The sequence below is a fragment of the Ambystoma mexicanum genome, chromosome 5q (assembly GCF_040938575.1).
Source record: "Ambystoma mexicanum isolate Mex_15411 chromosome 5q, UKY_AmexF1_1, whole genome shotgun sequence".
Lineage (NCBI taxonomy): Eukaryota > Metazoa > Chordata > Amphibia > Caudata > Ambystomatidae > Ambystoma > Ambystoma mexicanum.
In genome coordinates this window covers 183,217,408-183,239,072 of record NC_090933.1, presented here as the reverse complement: position 1 = coordinate 183,239,072, position 21,665 = coordinate 183,217,408, and the positions used below count along the sequence as shown (strand labels likewise).

At 44.9% G+C, this 21,665-nt stretch overlaps 1 protein-coding gene across 1 annotated transcript in view; it reads left to right on the top strand.

The window, feature by feature from the left end:
* Positions 1-21,665, top strand: part of LOC138497322 (glyoxylate/hydroxypyruvate reductase B-like) — a 742,375-nt gene that overhangs the window by 124,980 nt on the left and 595,730 nt on the right. Inside the window, exon 3 of the mRNA XM_069620712.1 lies at positions 14,367-14,538. Within this exon, the coding sequence (XP_069476813.1) occupies positions 14,367-14,538 (172 nt within the window). The remainder of the gene's footprint in view (positions 1-14,366; positions 14,539-21,665) is intronic.

Genomic DNA, 21,665 nt, shown 5'->3' with positions numbered 1-21,665 from the left:
GTCTGCGTATGATGATCATGATTACACTGAACATTGAGATGTTTGCGCCTGTAGACGGCTTGGTCCTGGCATCAGCTATTGTTTTCTGCGAGCGCTCCTCCAGAGGACTAGGGGAAAGAACCCGTGTTCGTTCTGCCAACGTCGTTTGTTTTCTTCCAGTGGAGATCTTCGCCCTGGGCACGTCTGGGAACCCGGGGCAACGCTGGATGGCAGTGCGATCAGATATCGTGCTTGCTGGTCTGTAATTGAGTCAAGAGAGAGGAACAAATGGAAGGGTGCCACCGAGAGGCCGTCTCCTATTGAGGACAGGGTATGGAGTTGCACCTAAAGTACTATCCTTAATGTCTGGCATCGTGTTCCGGACAGACAGCACTTTCTTTTCCTATGTGATTGAAGGAAATTTTGACAAAATTAAAATTTGCAACATGTCTCATTTATTTTTCATATTTTTTCAAAAGGGTTGGTTTTTTTGGTCCCATTTGTAAGAGTTTCTTCTGGCCAGATCGGGGAGAAATGTTAAGTGACCTTGCAGCAATATTTTTCTTTTGGCCAGAACAGGAGACACATTTTGGAGAGATCTTGCAATTAAATGTTTGGGTTAAAATGTCATGTGAGGTCTGTGCTTGGAGTGGGGTTTGATGTTTGGCTGATATGACTGTATTTGACGTGTCCTCTGTTGAAATTAGTTCCCATTGTGGGATTGTGTCACATGATAGCATGCAATGCGACTAGGTTACTGTTGCGTTGTGAGGCCTGTGCTTTAACTTAGGTTCTGCTTGTTGAGATGCATGCAGCTCTGTTTGTTGGTCTGTGGTTGAGGTTGATTTTTGGGCTGATGGAGTATATATAACGTGACCTCTTTAATAGCAATGGCTACATTTTTGAGCATTGAATTACATGATTATTTAAAAGTGATGTGCATTAACAATTTTCTTCCACAGGACCAACGTGTACTTTATGGACTGTTTCACAAAATGTTTAGAGTTTCAATATATGTATTGCAAATGATCATCCTCTGTGTGGTTGAGGGTGATGGGTGTATCGTACATGTGATGTTCATTGGTGAAATGTTGGAAGTGTCGCCTTTTAACAATTTCTGGGGTTTGGAACTCAGCACAGGTTTTATGTGTGTTCTGCCACCTATGCCACAAGTTTTGGCATTTGGAACCCAGCACTAGTTTTAAAGGGGTGTTCTGCCACCTGTGCAACAGAGTTTGGAGGTTTGAAACCCGACACTAGTTTTAAATGGGTGTTTTGCCACCCGTGCCACAAATATTGTGGTGTTGGACAACACACTTGAGGGGGGTTTCCTACCCGTGCCTTGGGTAGTTGGACGCTGTTACCCTAGGAGGTGTTCCTTTCTGCTTGCCGTGCACAGAGTGGGTGCCTGTGCATTTTGATCTCTGATTATTTGTTCTCGTAGTATACTAGACGATGGAGGGTGTGCTGTGTTTCAGTACACCTCAGTTGCTGGCAGCAGGATGAATGAGGATGTTGTTTTGGGATCGTGTGGCAATGGTGGTGTGTTAAGAGTTAAGGCTGGTTCCTTGATCTGAGTGTCTGTGGTAGGCCTACTGCAGACTGAGTGTATTGGATAGCGGATTGGCCGCTTTGCATGTCATTGAAGGGACTATGTTGGTGGGAGCATAAGGCATGTCTCCTTGTTCTTCGTAATGGATTGAGTGGGTCTTGGTTTGGAGTTTTGGAGTTTGGAGTGGAGGTGACCAGAGTGTTGTTGGTTCAAACTTTGATCACATTACCATGTGTATTTTCTCTCGCACTTCTTTCCATACCTTTATCTTGGTTTCTATTGAGGAGGGAGATGTGTTGTGTCTTGTGTTCCCTGCCTTGGTCCTGCATGAATGCTTGCATAAGGGAATGTCTGATGGAATGTTATGCCTATGGAATGTTGTGGTGTGAGTGCCCCTGTAAGCTCCATGAATGTCAGTTGGAGTGAACCAGCCTGTGAAAGAGGAGGCCAGTGGATGTCTCCTGTGTACCTTTCTAGTTACTTACCTTTGGACCTACCTGATTAATTTGCCTTGTCACTGGAACCTAGTAAAGAAGTTCACTTCCCTTACCTTAGTGTAAGATCTTTCATTTCACCACGCACCATAGTTCACCAGAATTGGAGGACGCTGTTGCAGTCCACATGCTCTTCACCTGGATTTCTTTTGGACATTTACAGGATTGTATCCTGGAGATGGCAGTGTGGTTTGGAACATTTGTTGGTGGGGTTTAAAGGGACAAGATGCTATTTAATAAGCACTGGTAGGATCTGTCTAGTATTCAGGAGGAGGGGAAGGTAGCAGTAAGAAGGCATATGTTAATGAAAGTGAGGAAAAGGAGAGCTGAATTTTATTGACTGGTGAGTGTAGGATGTCATCATCATACGATGTGGCATTGGACTTATGAATGAGTGGAGGAAGTCAATTGAAAGCGGTTTGGATGTGTGCCAGAGTTGCATGATGGGGGTAGGGTTTGATGGGGCAGTCTGAGGTTCTTGTTGTGTATTTCTTTTTATGGCATATGATGTAAAACAAATTAAATGAAGAACTAATTTATTTTTGTGGATTTTTCAATGAATTGTCAGATGATCGGTCATGGAAGTGGGGTTACTGCATTGTTTGAAAGTCTGTAAGGTGCTTCAGTTATTGCACTGGTTAGTAATCATATTTATCCTTGCAGACTGATAATTTGCATGTGGAGTTTGCAGATTTGAAGGTTTCAGCGTTTTCTGATTTGCTATGGTTGAAGTGAAAAGGCTTTTCTAGCTTTCTGGTTGTGAAAGAGTTGGATTTGGAAGTGTTGATGTCTGTGAAACAGGTATTTAGTGGGGCATAAAGGGAGAAATAACTGTTGGTCTGCTCTGATTGGTGTTTGATAAGTACCTTGCAGGGACAATTTTGAATATTCTAGTAGTTATTTGTGTTGGTTTGAACAGATCAGTGTGAGTTAAGTGTGTTGAGATGGGTTGGTGATTTGAAATGAGGTAGCATGATTCTTGAACCAGTCAATGGGGGATAATTGGAGGAAGGAGAGCGTGGGAGTAGCAGAGTTGAGATCATGGATAAGGTGTAGGGTCTTGCCTTTTAAATGAGTGGCTGAAGTCATGTGAGGCGCAAGGTTACATGAGTTGATATCTGAGATGCAGTCTTTCATGGACTAGTGTAATGGGTGTCTGAGAGGTGGAGGTTTCCAGGGTAATTGTCTATGTTGTGATGGAAGAAGAGAAGTTGAAGTTGATGATATTCTCAATGATGTTTGTGGACGGAAGATGAGATGTAGTGTAGTGCGTGATTGAGAGTGCTTGGCGCTGAGAGAGGATCATATGGGTGTGCGTGGAGGATGCAGGAAGTGTGGTGAGTGTTAGAGTACATTTGTATTCGATGTTGGGACCCCCGCCTATTATGTGTGTGTGTGTGTGTGTGTGTGTGTGTGTGTGGTTGGTGTTCATTGTATGACGTGTGTGGTATAAGCGCTATAAGCGCATCAAAGACAGGTGTGGATGTGGGCATGTGTCAAGTATTAGTGGTCATGTCCTCTTGGTGAAGACAAAGTTGTGTTTGATGAGATTTTAGATGTTCGCAATGTATTTTCAAACTTGTTGCGCATAAAGTTCAAAGAAATTATTGTTGCTTTTTGGAGGTCCAGGGAGGCTCCTCCTTCACAGTGCTTGAAGGAGCCCTAAAAGGCTGGGCCTTGGTAAAGAAATGCATCACAATGAAGTGGTGGGGGGGAGTCTTCTCTTCGAATGTGGGAACATTGGAAGCATAGGTGTATGGGCCTGGAGAAACTGGTATACAATAATAGAGGGTGGTGGGGCGCAGAAGCATGACAGGTTGTAGGGGAAGTGAATAGACAGAGAGCAGGATCTATGAAGCATTCAGGGAAATGTAGATCTTTAACAGTGAAAAATAGAGTTTATGAGTGGATGTTTGCTGGGTAGGGTTTGGGAGGACAGGGAATTTCAGGGTGGGGGAATGAGGGAGGCAATGTGTCAGTTATGGGTTACATTTTCCAGGGGGGGGGGTGTTGTGCCTGCAAAGAAGGAGGAAAGGGAATCGAAGGGCGCAGACAGTAATTGTAGGTGGAAATAGTAGAAAAACAAAAGGTGTGATGGCTGGAAGGTTTAGAATTAATCTTAACCACCGTACTTCGTCTCCCAAGCCATTACAAAAGGAGAACAACCACATGCAAATCAGGCTTGGTCCCACACCAAAAGGGGCAGTCCAGCCCGAACCGCTTGGTAACATCCCTTCTGCATGAGACCACAAGCATCCCCAAACATGTTTCGGCCTTGTTGGGTCTTATCAGTGAGGACTAGCTTGGGTCTCTAAGCTTAGCAGGTATGGGACCCACGTCTGGACATAGCCGCCCCACTCTTGGTGACTATAGCAAAACAAAAGGTGTGATGGCTGAAGATTTAGAATTAATCTTAACCTGTGGCATTGCTCTGGGCAACCCTCCAGACCATCGTTCTTCGGCTGCCAACTCATTATAAAAGGGCAAAGACCTTATGAAAGTCAGGCTTGGTCCCACACCAAGAGGGGTGATAGTATACAGAATACGATAATGGTGGTTCCTGATGGATGCTCATGATGCAGCCTTGCAGGTTGATCATTTGTATCTGTGACTTGACTCATGTAATTGTTAATAAAGATTGTTTCATTTACCGAAAAAAAAGCTATTGTTTGGGTAATGAGTGAGTGAGCAGGTGAGCATGTATTTTTGTTAGGTTTACTGATTTTGTCCCTTTCATGCAGGTGCCCAGACTGGTTGCCCTGTGAGAACTGATTAATAGAGCAATCAGAAGGGTCAAGATAGCACCTGGCACTAATAGGAAGAAAGCAGGCAGATTCTTCTGTGTTGCGGGTACAATAGATCATTCTTTTCTGCTGGAATACATATGGTTGTCATCATCTTCCGGAATGTTTAATTGGTAGTTCATTCCCTTAACCTCCACAATGAATTAGATTGCGGGATAACATGAGAAATCAAATAGAATTATTAGATTGTTCCCTTTGAGAGAAAGGGGTAATATGGGTTCCCCCAACCAGGTTCAGCTAATTTCTATCCCATTTCCCATACACTGAAGGGAGGCATGGTAAATGGAATGGAGAGTTCATAGTTGAAGATGGCAAGCCAACATATAATTAGATTGTCAATGATCGATCATAGAGACAAGGTAGAAAACTCTGACTTATTTAAAAGCTAGCAGTACCACCCGGTGTTGCCCAGGTCTGTAGCTGACATGCACGTGGGGGTCTGCTATAGCCTTGTGTATGTCTTATTGTGTCATAACTTCCTATTATTGAAAATTCGCAAAATCAATCTCCTGAAAACGCCTATACTGATAGCACAGGGCCGGACCCTGCTCCACCCCTGTGCAGGGCGAATTAGTGGGGTTGGTCAAATTTCACTATGAACAGTACACTCCAGACCGGTATGCTGACCTTGTGTCCTAACTTCTTATTTTTGCAAATGTTTTGAAATCGGAAATCTCCCGAAATTACCTATACTGATAGCATAGGGCCAGGCCCCGCCTTGTGAAGGGCAAATGGGTGTGGTGGGTCAGATTTCACTATCATGATCACAATAGAATTCAGAGATATTCAAAAATATTCTCAAAAGGACTTGTTCAGGTTCAAAAGATCACTACCACAAAATGAACACTGACGCCAATAGATGACGTTTCCATGATCTCACAAAGAAATTGCACCATATACCAAGAAAGACTTTTGAGCCTGATAAAGTCCTTTTTGAGAATATTTTTGAATATCTCTGAATTAATTTTGCTCCTGAAGAAGAGAGGCACTATCTCTCGAAACGTGTAGAGCTCTGTATCTAAATATGTGATTTGTTTTTTTGAAGTATGATGATCATTTGATTTTTGTTAGTTGATTCTAGAGTAAATTAAACTCACATGAAAAAAAGTTTTCTTTGCTTTACTACTCTTTTGAATTGTAAAAATACCAATATTAACAAAGTGAATGAACCATTGATGTTCAGTTATTTTGAAAAACTACTATATTTGATGTAATTACCTTTCATCCTTCGAATTCCTATATTGTGAAACTACTAAACTATCAAAGAGATTCAATTTTGATTGGAAAACCACCTTTTCCATTACTTTATGGTGTGCAGGGGACGGGAGTTCCTATTACCAATAGGCATTCTATTGTGCTCATGATTATGTGATTCCAGAGTGGGGTGGACTTTTGAATAGAAACCATTTAAAAGCTTGTAGGCAAAGCAAATAGTTAACAATGGTGCATAATATGTGTGGGAGACAATAACGCTAGATTGGGCTAGGTTTTCATTTAAAATTAGGTCTACTGATGGGGGAATAAAGTGCTCCATGTGGAATGAGTGCTGCTAGAGGCATTGGATATTTGTCAAACTGGATATTGTTGTAGCAGAGGCACATTTGGTGAAGATGAGAAGGACTTGGAGAGTAAATCAAGGAAGTATTATCAGTTGGGGGTAACAAGGTTGAAAGATGTGTAGTAGTGTTAGGACAGTGAAGTGAGTTTTAATAGCCTTCACAAGTAAATGACTCCATCTCTGCCAATAATGAGGCAATTTAAGATTGCATGATCTATCTGCTAGGAAGGGACCTGTATATTTAAATGAATTGCCTAAGACTGTATTTACTTTAAAGGGACAGTTGTGAGGTATCGAAATGCGAGACGGGCACAACTGTAAAGTTTTCTCAAGGTTTGCTATTTATTAAATGAAAAAGGGTGGGAATGACACCTATCTTTCCCTCTCCTAACAAGGAGATCCCTGCTTAGCTTTTAAAACTAAAAATAAATGACCCACGGCCCATAGAGTCTCAGACCCTCACACTAATACACACAGTAACATTACATAGGGAATGTATGACAATCTTTAGTTCAGGAAAACAATGTATCAATTCAAACTTAAAGATTTTTGAAAGCACTCCTTGTGACCATGGTTGGGCTCCCTTCCCCTGGATCAATTCAGGTATACTTTGAGCATAGTTCTGATTTAACAAAGTTCTGTTCAAGGTAACAGAAACAAGTCTTTTGCATTCACGGTATCCTTCCCCTTGACACAGCAAATATCTTTTCCTCAAATGTTTGTTCACAATTTAAAACAATTGGTATTTAGTATCTTTCTTGGAAAGTTAAATGTCTTTATTTCATAAGACAAGTTCAAAACCAAAGCAATTCTTTTCAAAATGCCCAACAATCATCAGCATGTCACACCTTCTTCAAATGAACTGCTTTTGTCAGGATAGCACAGCAACTACTCTTGAAGATGCCACAAATTGTTAAACACATGAAAAGGTTAATATGTTTTTGGATTCAACAAAGGTTTTTCCAACACACCTTTTTTGCCACAAACGTACTTCTGCAAACCATTTTCTTCTTTCTTGGTATACTGGCTTGCTAAAACTAACTACTATGATCCCATTGCTGGTATATTTGCCTGAAAGGAAGAACGCTCCTACAACTACAATCAACTTGGGGGCAATATTGATTACAAGATTCTCCACACCACTTTCTCTTGGAAGAGTTCTATAAAGCATACGTGCCAGTCCTGACCCCGGTGTTGCATGAGGTATTTAAGGAGGCCTACGTAAAGGGAGTGCAACCAATGATTATGAGGGAAACCCTAGTAGTTCCGATCCCCAAGCCACGGAAGGCCACTGACAGATGCGATTCATATCAGCCACTCATTCTGTTACATTACAATATAAAGATACTAACGACTATATTAGCGAAGTCACTGTCCAGGGTGATTGGTGGACTGATACACAGGGATCAAAATGGCTTCATACCAGGCCGTAGCACAGCCATGAATTTGCACCGTCTACAACATGTAATAGCACAAACGGCTGTGCAATAATGTCATTAGACGTGATAAAAAGTGTTTGATTCATTGTACTGGGAATGGCTACTGGCAGTACTGAGGGAATTTGGATTCGGTGAACAATTTATTCAATGGATAAATATACTATACACTGCGCCGGTGGCGAGGGTTCAATCAGGAAGGCTGATGTCGTCGACTTGGAATATACAAAGGGGCACCAGGCAAGGGTGCCCGTTGTCACCCATGCTGTATGTGCTGGGGCTGGGGCCAATAGCAGTCTACCTTAGAAAGCAGTTCCTGGAGGCAAGTATGTGGGTGGGAGGAGTTAGCCATCTGGTATCGCTTTACGCAGACATTGTTTTACTGTACCTAAGTGATCCATGCTGGAACGCACCATTGATTCTAGAGGTGCTAGACAACTATGCGAAGGTATTGCTTCAGTAGGGCAAAGTCCTGCATATTCCCATTGGCGGGCCTAAGGGGGAAGACAGTGGACGAATTACCGAGTGTGGGGCTCCAATGGCAGCTGGACTCATTCAGATACTTGGGGTGAATATAGGGCACACGCCTGAGAACATGCATGAAAATAGCACGGCAACTGTGGTGAAAGGCTTGAGAAAGTCCATAACGTTCTGCTCCAAGTTACCGTTGTCTTTGATGTGCAGGGTGCTATCACCAAAAGAATATTTTTACAGAGGTTCCTGTATTACTTCAACAATGTCCACTATTATATGAAGACCCCCTTCTTCAGCCTATTAGAAGTAAAGTTACGAGAATTCCTATGGGGCCCCGCCCGACACAAACCAGTACTTACAACTCTTTGCTTACCCTACAAGGAAGGGGGGACACAACTGCCGGATCTGGAGAGGTATTATTTGGCAGCACAACTTCGCTTTGTAGCCAGATGGCTCTCTGATGAGGCCACTTCGGAAACAGTGCTGCTACAAAGTCTAGTGGCTCTGGCACACCTGAAGGAAGTACTGTGGTTACCTCTGCAATGTCTGAGGAACACGCCTATGATTGTGACACCGGGGCGGCAAGTGTGGCATAGGGCCCTGACACTGTTGAAGCTCGAGCACCCCTACTCACCTGATATACCAATTGCTGCAGATGTCTCTAAGGACGGAATAGACTTGGCGGTGGTGAGACACTGGGAAGGATGGGTATCTACACCTGAGGAGACATGTAGATGGTGTCTTTAGGGAGTTTGCATCTTTAATTGAGAGGGAAGGGCTGCCTAAAGGGCAGTTTCTGTGGAACCAGAGGATCAGGAAGGTGGCGAGAGGGAGGTGGGCGGAATGGTTGGGGAACCGGCAAGCAACCTCTTATTGACTGTAATGCATAACCTGAGTGTTGGCAGGAAACCGGTGCCCAGATTATTTGGTTTACTGGCATATAGGCCCAACCTTAAGATCACAGTGCTGAAAGAACACTGGCCGGCTGATTTGGGGGGAGACATAAACGAAAGGGAGTGGGAACGAATACGATTATATCCCCCGGAAGTGTCCCGAAACCCCTGCTTTGGATTAATCCAGCTGAACGTTCTATACCGCACCTACATGACACCACACAGAATAGCCAAATTCAACAGCAACACGCAAACACTGTGCCCCTGGTGGGTGCTGCGGAAGCAGGTTTAATACACATGTTCTGGGGGTGCGTGCATATACAACGATTCTGGGCATGGATAGAACAGTCCTGCAGAAGGGATGGGGTTGTACGATATGAATGGACCCCGAAAGAATGTCTGCTGAGGGCATACCCTAGGGATAGTAAATTCAAACAAGTGGTAACATTCATGGACATGACATGCATATTGGCCAAAAGATCCATAGCGATGATCTGGAAATAACCCTGGGGCACACAACACGCACACTGGCACAAGGAATTTGAACTTTGGGCAGAGGCAGAGTCCAGAGTTGAGGGGTGGGATGGTTGCTGGATCTGAGGCGACTGCGAGTGTTAACTATGAAGCTTGGAAAACGCTGGTGTGGGACATGTTCCATCCCTCAGATGACAAACCCCCATGAACATTCATATGCTACTTACAAGCTAACTGATTATTGTTGTACATGAAGGACACTAAGGAATTGGTTCTACTCCAAACGAGATTCCCCTACCGGAGACAACATGACTTACACATGATACTCCTGATCATCTGCAAGGCAAAAGGGATTGATTGTTAAAATATGTTGGCTGATAAGTGAAGTAAGTTTTGTGTTTTGTTATGGTGTTAATTTGTTGTTAATGTTATGAGAATAAGTATACAGGCGACCTACACTGCAAAAGAAAAGAAAGTGTTTGATGCATGTATAAATGTCTATATACAAATGCCAATAAAAACATTTTAAAATAAACCAATGTCTCTTGGAAGGAGGGCTGAACAATAACTGCCTTTTCTTATGACCTCCTGACTCTTGGTAATGTGTGTTCCAGTTTTCCCCAAACAAGAACATGATATATAAGAGTTATTCTTAAAGTGTCTCTTAGCTGTGTGTTGTCAACCTCTTGACTGTTGACTATTTGGGTTACAGGTTTCCCCCAGTTGATATCCCAAAAACACCAAAAAGGGAGAGTTGTGTCCTTGTCGCCTCGTTGTGATTTCACAGTCTCTTGGCTTTTGGCAATGCGGGATGTAAGCTTCCCCATTGTATCTCTCCTGAAGGGGGATTTATGCCTTTGTTGTTTTATTGTGGGTTTCTCACAGCCTCCTGGCCTTGGATAATGCTGGTTATAAGCTTTCCCCAGTTGTAGTCCCGTATAAGGGAACTTGCGCTCTTGCCACTTCTGCTCTGTTTCTTTAATTGTTTGGTATTCAAAATTATGAGGATGTAACCATTTTCTCATGCGGCGCGCCCTGGGATCAGCGTTTGCATCTGGCCAACTCACCAGCTTTCTTTGGCAGCTCCTCGCAGTCAGCTGTTGCGGCAGACATCCAGCATCCTGCCGGCTCTCTATGCTGCTTCCGCGTACCTTCGGTGAGCTGCGCGTCTGTCTTCTGGAGCTCTGACAGCTCAGTTGATCGTCTGTGGTTTTGCTCTCAATGGCACGCCGTGATGCTGAGTTGGGAGCACGTCTGCCTGTCAGCTGGGCTCCCCTGGCATGAGTCTCCTCCCATGTGATTCTTCCACATGATACCACCCCCAGGGTCAGGATCAGGTATCGGCTGCCTTCGCCTGGCCACACAAGAGAAGGCCCATACCGGGCCCTAGTGATGATCTCACTAGATTCATCACACAGTACAGCCTGAATATGTGATCCATGGTGTAAGAGATAGCAAATAAGTCAAGATGGGAAAAGCCTGATCTTTATTAGTGCATCACATTATATCATGAAACTACCAGCAATGCAGACCTCATTCTGTGCTGCGTATGGGATCCAGCAATTTCAGAGTCGCCTGCTCATACATCTTGTGTAACATTTAGACCCCCCTCAAACCACCTATACATGTATCAAGATCACCTATTCAATCAATATCTCGGCTCCATCTTTATGCACATGAATACCCACAACTACTAGGGACATAGGTTCTCCTGTGTGGCAGAATAGGTTCTCCTCTGTGGCAGAATACCATCTGCAAGGATGTACTAGCCTGAGCTTTTTTAAACTTTTTCTATGCTAAATTATTCTGGTTTTCTCTCCCAGAAAGTGAACTCTGTTAACCAGGCCTCACATTGCAATGCTGCATGCTTAAAGCATAGTGAACGTGTGTACTTTTGCTGGGCCCTGTCTACTGACAAACCAGCAGCTGCAAATGCTGCAATGTGATTTGGCAACATGGTAGTTAGAGAGTAATATGTGCATTCTTGAAAACATCCAGCTGAATTTACATTAATTCCAATAGACATGGGCTGTCTTTAACAGTGGGCTCCTTGATTCAAATTATACATAAGTGTATACCAAGGCCTTGTGTTGTTACTTTGGTAAAATATAAAACTACATCTAGTTTGATATGGTGGCCTATGAAGAGGTGCAGTTATAAAAGCAAAAATCCACTTAATGTCATTGTATTATTAACTGGTTTCCTGTTACTACAGCAATTGTTGGATGTTTTGCTTATTTGTCTGAGGCTGAGGGGGTCACCCACAACAGGTGGTGGGCCTAGCTCTGGGGGCTGCTTTCTTCTGTGCTAGGAATAGTACATACCCCCATGCGGTGAGGTAGGAACCATTGCTTCAAAGGGAGCTGGGGAAGTCACACCAGGGTTTAATCACTGGAGGTTTGTAATCTTAGGGAGATAGTAGAGGCAGAGGTGTAGTGTAATTTAAGAGAGGATTTGCGCCCAGGAGAAGGGTCCTGAAAATGCCTAGGCCACAGTTACTTCTAGTGACCTTTTCTTCCTGTAGACATATCACTATGGGAGCTGATAGAAAGCAAAACCCTTGTTAAAGCAGCAAGGATTGGCCACTTAGAGAAGGCTTTGAATTGACTAATCTTCTGTGTCAAGCTGGCTATATAAGGTGGTGAGACACTCTCACCTCGTTAATTGAATCATCTTGTGACTCTTCTTGAAAAAGCATCCTGATGAATCTTATCTAAAGAAGATTTCACTTGAACCTTGTTGGGGGGTAAAGTCTTCCCAAAGTCCACAGCCATTGGGGTGAAGATAAGGATCTCCAAGGAGGGTGCAGACTTTCCCACCCTGCTACAGGGGAACATTTGAAACAACCAAAATGCATGCCTAATGCCTTAACACTGGTACCTAGAACTCTGCCCGCTCAAGTGGCACAACTACAAGCGTTCTTGACTACCTTCCTGGCTGGAAATGGCAGAAGAATGACTTATTCTATCCACAGAGACCCTGAACAGAGCCTTACAGCACCCCATAATTAAAGGAAGCTGCCTCTGGCTCTCACTGCATCTTTAAACAGCTGCAAGCCAGCTGGCGCGCCTTCAAGGCCCTTCGAGTCACTGCAAGAACCCCATAGAGCTGCTTTTGACATTCTACACTTGTGATCCCCTTAAGCATCTTCCTGCCTCTGACTCAACATCACTTGCATGTTCCCTATCTTCTTTTGGCTGATTGCAGCATCAGAACTGCAACACATCGTTATACCCAGTCAAGTTGTCTCACTGATGTTAATGTTAAAGGTATTTGTACCGCGCACCGTCACCAACGGAATTGGTCCCCAGGCGCTCAGGCTGCAGAAAAGAAGGCTGTGAGTTAGTCGGGTGAAGAGGGAATAGGCTGGAATCGCCTAATTTCTCCACTGTTGAGCCTTCGAAACGCACGGCTGTGCACATCACTGATTGTCCCAAATTACTTTGAGCCTGAAGCCATTGCCACTTGTTGGATTGCCCATGCTGCTTTATCCCTTTGAACCATCTTGACCGAGTTGCATCCAACTTGACTCGGCTGAAAGCGCCTAGAAGCCGAGCTTGACACTGTCGAGACCCTGAAAGAAGATTGCAGGTATAAAACAGTGGTTCTGTCACACTGGCCCTGTTCTATGGGCACTAGTGACACATTAGAACCCATTTTATATCTTAAAAGACCTATGCTTGAATTTGCACTTGCTACAAAGGCTATTTGCCTGTATACTCCTGCTCTTCATGCCCAGAGTGCCATTGTCACCCACAGGTCTGCATTATCTGTCTATTTCCTTACAAGGGTGGGTTGCTAATGTTTTTAAGAGTTTGTGTGTTCTTTTAGTGTAATTAACGTCTATTTTTTTAATTATGTTATAGAACCTTTATTGGGCATTTCTTTTATTTTGGTACCACAGCACTATTATTCTGGATGTTCCTTGCTGCTTCACACAACACTTAAAAAGTATGGTCTACCCTACCTTAAACGGGCCAAGTAGATCTACGATTTATGTTTTGCCTGTTTCACCTTTTTGAATGAGATCACTGCTGGTTTAGTATTAGTGTGGAGCTCAGTAAGAGTTTAAAACACTACAATCCATTACACCTATAAAGCAGTAGTCATTTTATCACTCTTTATCACTCAGAGCTGACCTCCTGGCGGATTCGGATAATGCACTGGCTACCTGGCCACCCTCTGATCCTGAGCCCAGGTCCCTCCCAGCCAGTCACACACACACCTGCACTGCCTGCCTGGCATCCCCTGCACTTTGGGACTGTTTCTGTATCCCTTCAATCCCACCACCAGCACTTGACACCTGTTGTCTGCACTCGCCTTTGCACTTACCACCTGCTGGCCGTTACTTTACTTATTGTTATTATTCTACTCCCATGTACTGCATTGTCCCTCCCCCCACACCCTTTTCTCCTCCCCCCACACCCTTTTCTCCACCCCCCCCTCCCCTGCAATTGCGCGATCTGAATGACACCTGGCCTAGCATGATCGTTGTCTGTCCTTCCTTTGTTCCGCCTCCCTTGCCTTGTCACACCTTGAAACACTTGTGTATAGGGCGTTATAAATGTCATATCATATACTTAAGAAGAAAGTTAATTTCCACAAACATATAGATAGATATAGTATGTGGTAGCTATTTCAATGTTTGAGCATTTCAATTGTAAGGCAGGTATTGACACTCATCTATGTTTCCTTTTACTAGGTATCCAAGTTGCAGTTTCTCCAGACACAGAAACATATCCTTTAAACTGGATGTCAGATGAAGTTACTGGTTCCACCGTTGGCATAATTGGAATGGGAGGAGTTGGTTATAAAATAGCTGAAAGAGCCAGAGCTTTTGAAATGAAAATTCTCTATCACAACAGACATCGAAGGTAAACATAAGAAATGCATGTAAATCTATAAAGCAATGATTGTCTCATCCAAAGCCCAACGGGCAATAGTGAAACCTTGAGTTGCTTCTCAGCGGTGGTGAAGGTATATTGGTGTGCCAGAGGGTGCGAAGGGTGCTTTATGGGGCACCAGTTAATACCATACGATAACATCCCATCCCCGTTACTTCACACTCAAATAATGTCTCTGCTTTGAGACGGACCCAAAGCCTTTTTTAATATTAAAAAAAACACGCAGGGCTCCCCCCCTCCATCAACGGCGCCACACATTTCTTCTCTTCCTTTTTTACCCTTAATCCTCCTTGCCTCTGCCTTCATCCAGTTTGCATAGATGGCTTATGTCATGTAAGGCTAGTTTCACTGACATACTTCTTTGCCTTGCATCTGAATGCACAAGTGTATGCCACATTTACAGAGGCTCATTACACCAGCTAATTCTTAACTAAGCATTGCCGAAGGGTTCGGAATGTGCCAGGAGATGGGGGCTATTTAGCTCCCGCTTATATTCAAGGGGGGCCTGGTTAGCTTTCAACCAATAGCTACAAGGAGCCACAAGTGCTGCCAAACACACCTAGCTATTTGATATTAACTGTGTAGTTTTGGAAATGTGTTTACAGGACAATAAAAGACACGCCTAAGGGACATTTAAAGCATATTTCATAATATGCAAATGGACAAGTTAAAGTTTGCTTCTTGCGCTCATAATACATTTGCTGCGCACTGTGGGCTGACTTCTGGTTCCCCAGAGGTAGCTCCTGCCTAACGGGTGATGCCCGATACACAGGAGCTGCTTTTTGCTCCTGGTCAACAAATCCCAATGAAGATTCCCCCTGCTAATGGTGCAGGGAGCTCTTGATTCTATTAAAGACAAGGAGGCGAGCACTAAGCTTCATCTTCTCTTTTATTCTACTCTCCAGTAGTTTCAACAAATAACATAAAATTTAAATTTCTTCTTTGTGAAATAACATTTATTTTTTACAAACTCCATATCCCATCATTCCTTGTACTCCCAGTGTCTTAACCATGTGACCTAGTCCTTCCTGTTCCTCTGTTCCTCCTCTTCTTTGACTGCTTTGAACTGCAATCTTCTCCAAAACTGAACTGCCAACTGGGCTAACTTAGTCTCTGAACTTTATTCTTTATGTCGAGTCGGTCTCTCGCATTTTAACTTGCGTATTCGTTCCGCGCGACTCACTCCCTTCTCGAGCGATTTCAGCCGTTCTTCTGCTCATCTCCTAGTGTCGGAAATAAAAATAGTACATGTTAGGGCGGGGGATACACACCCTATTCTGGAAGAAATTTCATGTAAGTCATTTGCAATACATCAATTTGTTCTACTCATCATTGCACATATCTCCCGTGTATCCAGGGCGGGAATTTAATGATTGCCTCCTTGTCTTTAATAGAATGAAGAGCTCCCTGTGATATTAGCAGGGGGAATCTTCATTCTATGTCAAGACGGAGGCGAGCATTAAGCTTGTTCAAAGCTTCTTAGTACTGCTTCTTCTATAGTGTTAATTGGTCGAAAATAAAACGTTCTAAACGCTGTATCGATAGCCCAATCTGCTGCTTTCATAATATCTTGCAAGGCTGCGCCTTGCCCTAGTGCTTTTGAGGCCATTGCCCCTCTAACTGAATGCGCTCCAAATCTTGTCATGTCTATGCCCGCTAGACTCATGATATTTCTGAACCATTGCGCTATAGTGGCTGTTTCTACTCCTTTATGTGGTTTCCTGTGTGCTATTAATAATTGGGTTGTCCCTGCCGGTCTTAGTTCTGCTGTTCTACTCTCGTACTCTTTTATGTATGTGGCTACGCACCACTTCGGATGCTCTTGCATGTAGGGGTATGTGACCGTGGAGGAATCTGTTTTCGTTCTTCTGGCTAGATTGAATGTTACTCCTTCTGGCCCATATGTCTTTCTACTGACTTCTAGGGCTTTGACGTCTGCCACTCTCCTGCATGACACCATGCATAGTAGCATAGCTAGTTTCCCCGAAAGTTTTCCTAGTGACAGATATCTGTTACTAGGCCAGTCTGCTAGCAGTTTCAGCACTACTGATACGTCCCATAAAGACTCGTACTTAGGCTGTGGCGGCTTCCTAAATCGTATTCCTTTCAGGAGCCGTATCACTGCTATATTCTCTCCTACTGGCACTCCTTCCACTGGCATGTGCCTTGCTGATATCGCAGATCTATACACGCCTATTGTTCTTTATGCTTTTCCATCTTGTAGGAGCTCCGCTACAAAATTCAGTATCTCGACTAAAGGGGCAGAAACGGGATGAATACTTCTCCTCTTGCACCATGTCGACCATCTGTTCCAAGCTGCGTCGTCGCTCCTTCGAGTCGAAGGAGCCCATGACTCGGTGATGAGGCTAGCAGTTTATGCCGAAATCCCTGGGAGGTTCCAGCGTCTCCTGCTATCCTGCACGCCATCAACAGCAGCGTCCCCTTCACTCTCAGAGGGTGAGATGACCCAACTGGGTCCGTGAGAAGGTTCTCTCCTTGGGGGTAGTACTCTCGGGAAGTCCGCTACTAGCTCCATGAGCGCCGGAAACCATACTTGAGATTTCCATATCAGAACTACTACTATCAGATTCGCTGCTTCTCTGCGTACTTTTGTCAGTACCCTGTTCATCATTATGAACGGTGGGAAGGCGTAGAGCATCTGACCTCTCCAGTCCTGTAGTAAGGCATCTACTCTGGCTGCTGCTGGGTCCAATCTCCAGCTGAAAAACCTCTCTTTTTGTGCGTTCAGTCTGGACGCAAACAGATCTGTGTGTACTGGGTCCCACCGTTCTTCCAACTGTCGGAATATCTCTCTGTCCAGCATCCAGTCGCTGGAGTCTGTTAGGTGCCTGGAGTTCCAGTCCGCTATCACATTCAGCGAGCCTGGCAGGTATTCAGCCACTACCGAGATCCCTGATTCCAGGCAGGAATGCCAAAAATCCTTGGCTATTTCCGCTAATAATTTGGACCTCGTCCCTCCTAAGTGATTTATGTACTTTACTGCTGAAATGTTGTCCATTTTCAACAGAATACACAAATTCACTTTTCCTTTCGTAAAAGCCTTGATCGCAATAGATCCGGCTAATAGTTCCAAACAGTTGATGTGTAACTGGAGTTCTCCTGCACTCCACCTTCCTCCTGTCTGGAGGTCTCCGCACCGGGCTCCCCAGCCTGCACTGCTGGCATCCGATTCTATTATCAAGTCTGGACAGTCGCCAAAGATGGCTCTCCCGTTCCATGCTTCCATGTTTTGTAGCCACCACTCCAGCTCTGTTCTGGATTCCTAGTCTAGGGGTACCAGTTGGTGGTAACGTAAGCCTTGGTGAAGATGTTTTATCTTCAGTCGTTGCAGAGCTCAGTAGTGCAGTGGGCCTGGAAATATCACCTGAATCGATGCTGCTAGTAGACCTACTACCTACTACTCGTGCTGTTGTGCGAAGCGAGATTACTGTTTTGCAGAGGCATATTCTTATTTCCCTTTTTATATCTCTTATCTTTTTGCTCGGGAGCTCTAGGGTTGCTGACTTGGTGTCTATAATAAACCCTAGGAATTCTATCCTCCTTGTTGGCTTTATCTCCGACTTTTCTCGATTCACTAGGAACCCTAAGGAAGTCAAGAGATTCACCACCCAGCCGGTTTGGTAGCTGAGTGTCTCTCTGCTGTTGGCCATCAGCAAGATATCATCCAGGTAGATAATTATCCGTACTCCTTTCTCCCTGATCGCTGCTGCTACTGGCTTCATGAGCTTCGTGAATGCCCATGGAGCTGATGCCAGTCCAAACGGCATTGTCACAAATTGCCATAATTGCCCATCCCAGTCGAATGCAAGAAAGGCACGGAAAATTTTTTGTACTGGTATTGTCAGATAGGCTTCTTCAAGATCTATCCTTGCTAACCAGTCGTTCTGTCTGAATGTGTCTCTGAGCTGATGGGTCCCTTCCATTTTGAAGTGGTTGTAGGCCACCCAGCTGTTCATGTTCTTCAGATTTATCACTGGCCTCACTTTGTCTTTTCGGTGGCCCAGAAACATATTGCTCATAAACTTTGGATGTGCCTTGCACGGTTCGATCGCTCGTTTTTCCGCTAGGCTCTGCAGCTCTGCGTGTAATAAATCTTTCTCTGTCTGTGCTGAGGCTAGTGGATGGGGAGCCTGGTATTGGGTAAGGGGCTGTAAACTCTATGCGCATGCCTTTTGCTGTCTGCAGAACCCAAGCGTCGCTGGAAAGCATGCGTCAATTCTCCCAGAATACCGCTGTCCTCCCCCCTACTGGTGGGTATGTAAGAACTCTCACCTGTGGGGAAGTTTTGTCCTCTTCCCTGTCATCTACTTCGCCTTCCTCTAGGGAAATGGCCTCTCGGCGGGAAGAAGGTGTCTGGCTGTCTGTTCTCCCGGTATTGGGCTCTATTGCCTTGAGGCCTTCTGAATGCTTGGTAGCGACCGGTCGCTTGGCCTCTGTACCGACCGGTCCCGCCAAAAACTCTTCCGGGGAAGATTTTCTTCATGGAAGCCTGGGCTTTCTCGAGGGAAGTGTAGGTACCTACGAACCTTCCCATTTCCTTGCCGAAGGTCTCTCCGAACAATAGCCTGAGCTGCCTCGCCTGCTTCATATGATGATAGGTCTCCCAGTTTGTGATCGATCTTAAGCAAGAGCCCTCTCCTGCGTTCGGACGATATTGCAAAATTGGCATTTCCTAGAAGACCTATGGCTCTCTGAGCCCAGTTCGCTAGAACTCCTGGGTCCACCTCCTCTCCTGTATCTTTAGCTCGCTCGGCTAGGTCCATAATTTTTGCTAGAGGGCTGGCGAGGTCGAGTACCTTTTTCTGACATGATCGATCTATTCCCTTCCTGGGGTCTCTGTTGGACTTGGAAACAAAAGATAACATCTTTGGATCTAGTTCTGGGGCTTCAGCTACCTTGCCCGGTAGATTCGGTCTTGGGCACTCCGCTTTCATTCTCTGTCTGACTTCCTTCTCCAGAGCTTTCCACAGTCTCTGGGTCATATATCTTGCTACCGTCGGTGATGGTACACATTCCGAAGATTTCAGATTCCGGGTATCCTCTGGATTGAACATGTCTGAGGTTTCTTCCTCCTCTAAATTATTAAGCTTTCTCAGCTTTTTCTTTGGCGGAGGTTGGCTTTCCTTGTCCCCTTCGTTATCAGCATCCTCCTGCGTGGAGTTAGGGGATTCTGCTGTTCCTCTTCTGGGAAACCTTCTTCTGTATCGTCCATATTATCGTCCCCTGGGGAGGGGGTCTCGAGGCTCGGCACCTGTGATTCTTTCATAAACGCTTCTCTTAATCTATTAAAAGCGTCTGAAGCCTCTGGGGCTGTTGCACCTGCCCCTTCCGTTTGGCCCGGGGTTCAGAAGAGTCCTTGCTCTTCCAGGCCTTATTACACCCCTTGGGGTCCTTTGGTGTGACCCTTGTGGACGTGCTTTCTTTTAGCGTGGTGCTCTTCTCTTTCTGGCTCAGATATAATTCTATTGTCTGTAGTCTGTTTTGTAGGGGTCTGACCTCTTGAGCCACTGCCTCTGTGAGTGAATCTCACAGCACTTCCTTGAAACTATAGGCTACGTCTTCAGGGTAGACAGCCTCTTGTTCTTCTTCACTCCATTCAAAGTTTGCCATTGCAGTGCTGTTAGTGCCTTGATAATACCTTATCCGGTGTAGTGGCACGTCCACTGATTCACTTGTCTGAGGCTGCACCTTGTCTGCACTGTGGTTCTATCTGTGCTGGTATGCCTAGGGACAGGCTTATAATCTTCCAGGTGTAAAATGACCCTGTTTATATTTAGAGTTTGTGTGCAACAGAGCTTATAATTGTGCTCCGTGTCTTTCTGCGTTGTCTTTGCTTCTTACCCCGAAGCGCACTGAGGAGCGTTCGTGCTCTGGCTCCTCCCACCCGAGTCACGAGCTCCAAGCTTTCTGATAAGCTCTGCCGCTATTGGAGGCCCTGCCCTTGCAAGGGTGGGGGCCGCTCTTCTGGCTGAGGCGGGAGCCTTCACGCATTCGCTCTGTCACAACGAGGGTGTGGGCTACTTTGCCAGCTGGCGGCCACACCCCCGCGAGGGTGTGGGCCGCTCTCCCAGCTCTGACGGGAGTTTTTCCTGCTCGCCGCTTGCTACGCCCCCACGAGGGTGGGGGCTGTCTCCTCTGCGGCTCGTATTACGGACGCAAATGAAGACGTATGAGGCGGTCGGCGAACCACTGAGGTGCCGAGAAGTTGTGGCACGGGGTCGCCAACCCCTCTCCTTATTCTGTCTGATTTGTGCAACGCTGCGCTTCTATGGCCTACAGGTAGTTCCCCATACCGTAAATCCAAATGAAAGCTTAGCTCAATATGCTATAAATACATTATCATGCACAGCTCGTGTGAGATAGTACTTATCTTTCTGGAGAGCAGGAAAAGAAGAGGAGGAACAGAGGAACAGGAAGGACTAGGTCACATGGTTAAGACACTGGGACTACAAGGAATGATGGGATATGGAGTTTGTAAAAAAAATGTTAATTAACAAGGATGACATTTTAATTTTATCTTATTTGTTGAAACTGCTGGAGACTAGAATAAAAGAGAAGAGGAAGCTTAATGCTCGCCTCCGTCTTGACATAGAATTTCGACCCCTGTGTTACATGATACTTAATAAGACAACCTCTGAATTGGTTACACGTTTCAAAACAGCACACCCTTTAAAAAAACACTTTGCAGTACATCTACTGTTCTGAGGCAGCATACCACAAACTTCCATCTGCTTGCAACAAATGTGTTACTGTTTACTGTGCTGCACAGTAGTGTTTTCTCGTGGCCTGAACCTTGGTGTATATATGTTTGCAGTCTTTTCTTACTATTGTTGCTTGGAGGTGGGCCTTTTGTGTGGCATAGCTAGCACAAGAAGATAAAAAGTCAGATGCTGCCCAGAGTGCATTGGTGTGCAGTAGTGTATTCTCGTGGCCTGGACCTTGGTGCATATACGTTTGCAGTCTTTTCTTACCCTCGTTACTTGGTGGCAGACCGTTTGTGTGGCAGAGCTAGCACAAGAAGATAAAACATCAGACTCTGCACGGATCGCAGCAGTGTGCAGTAGTGTGTACTCGTG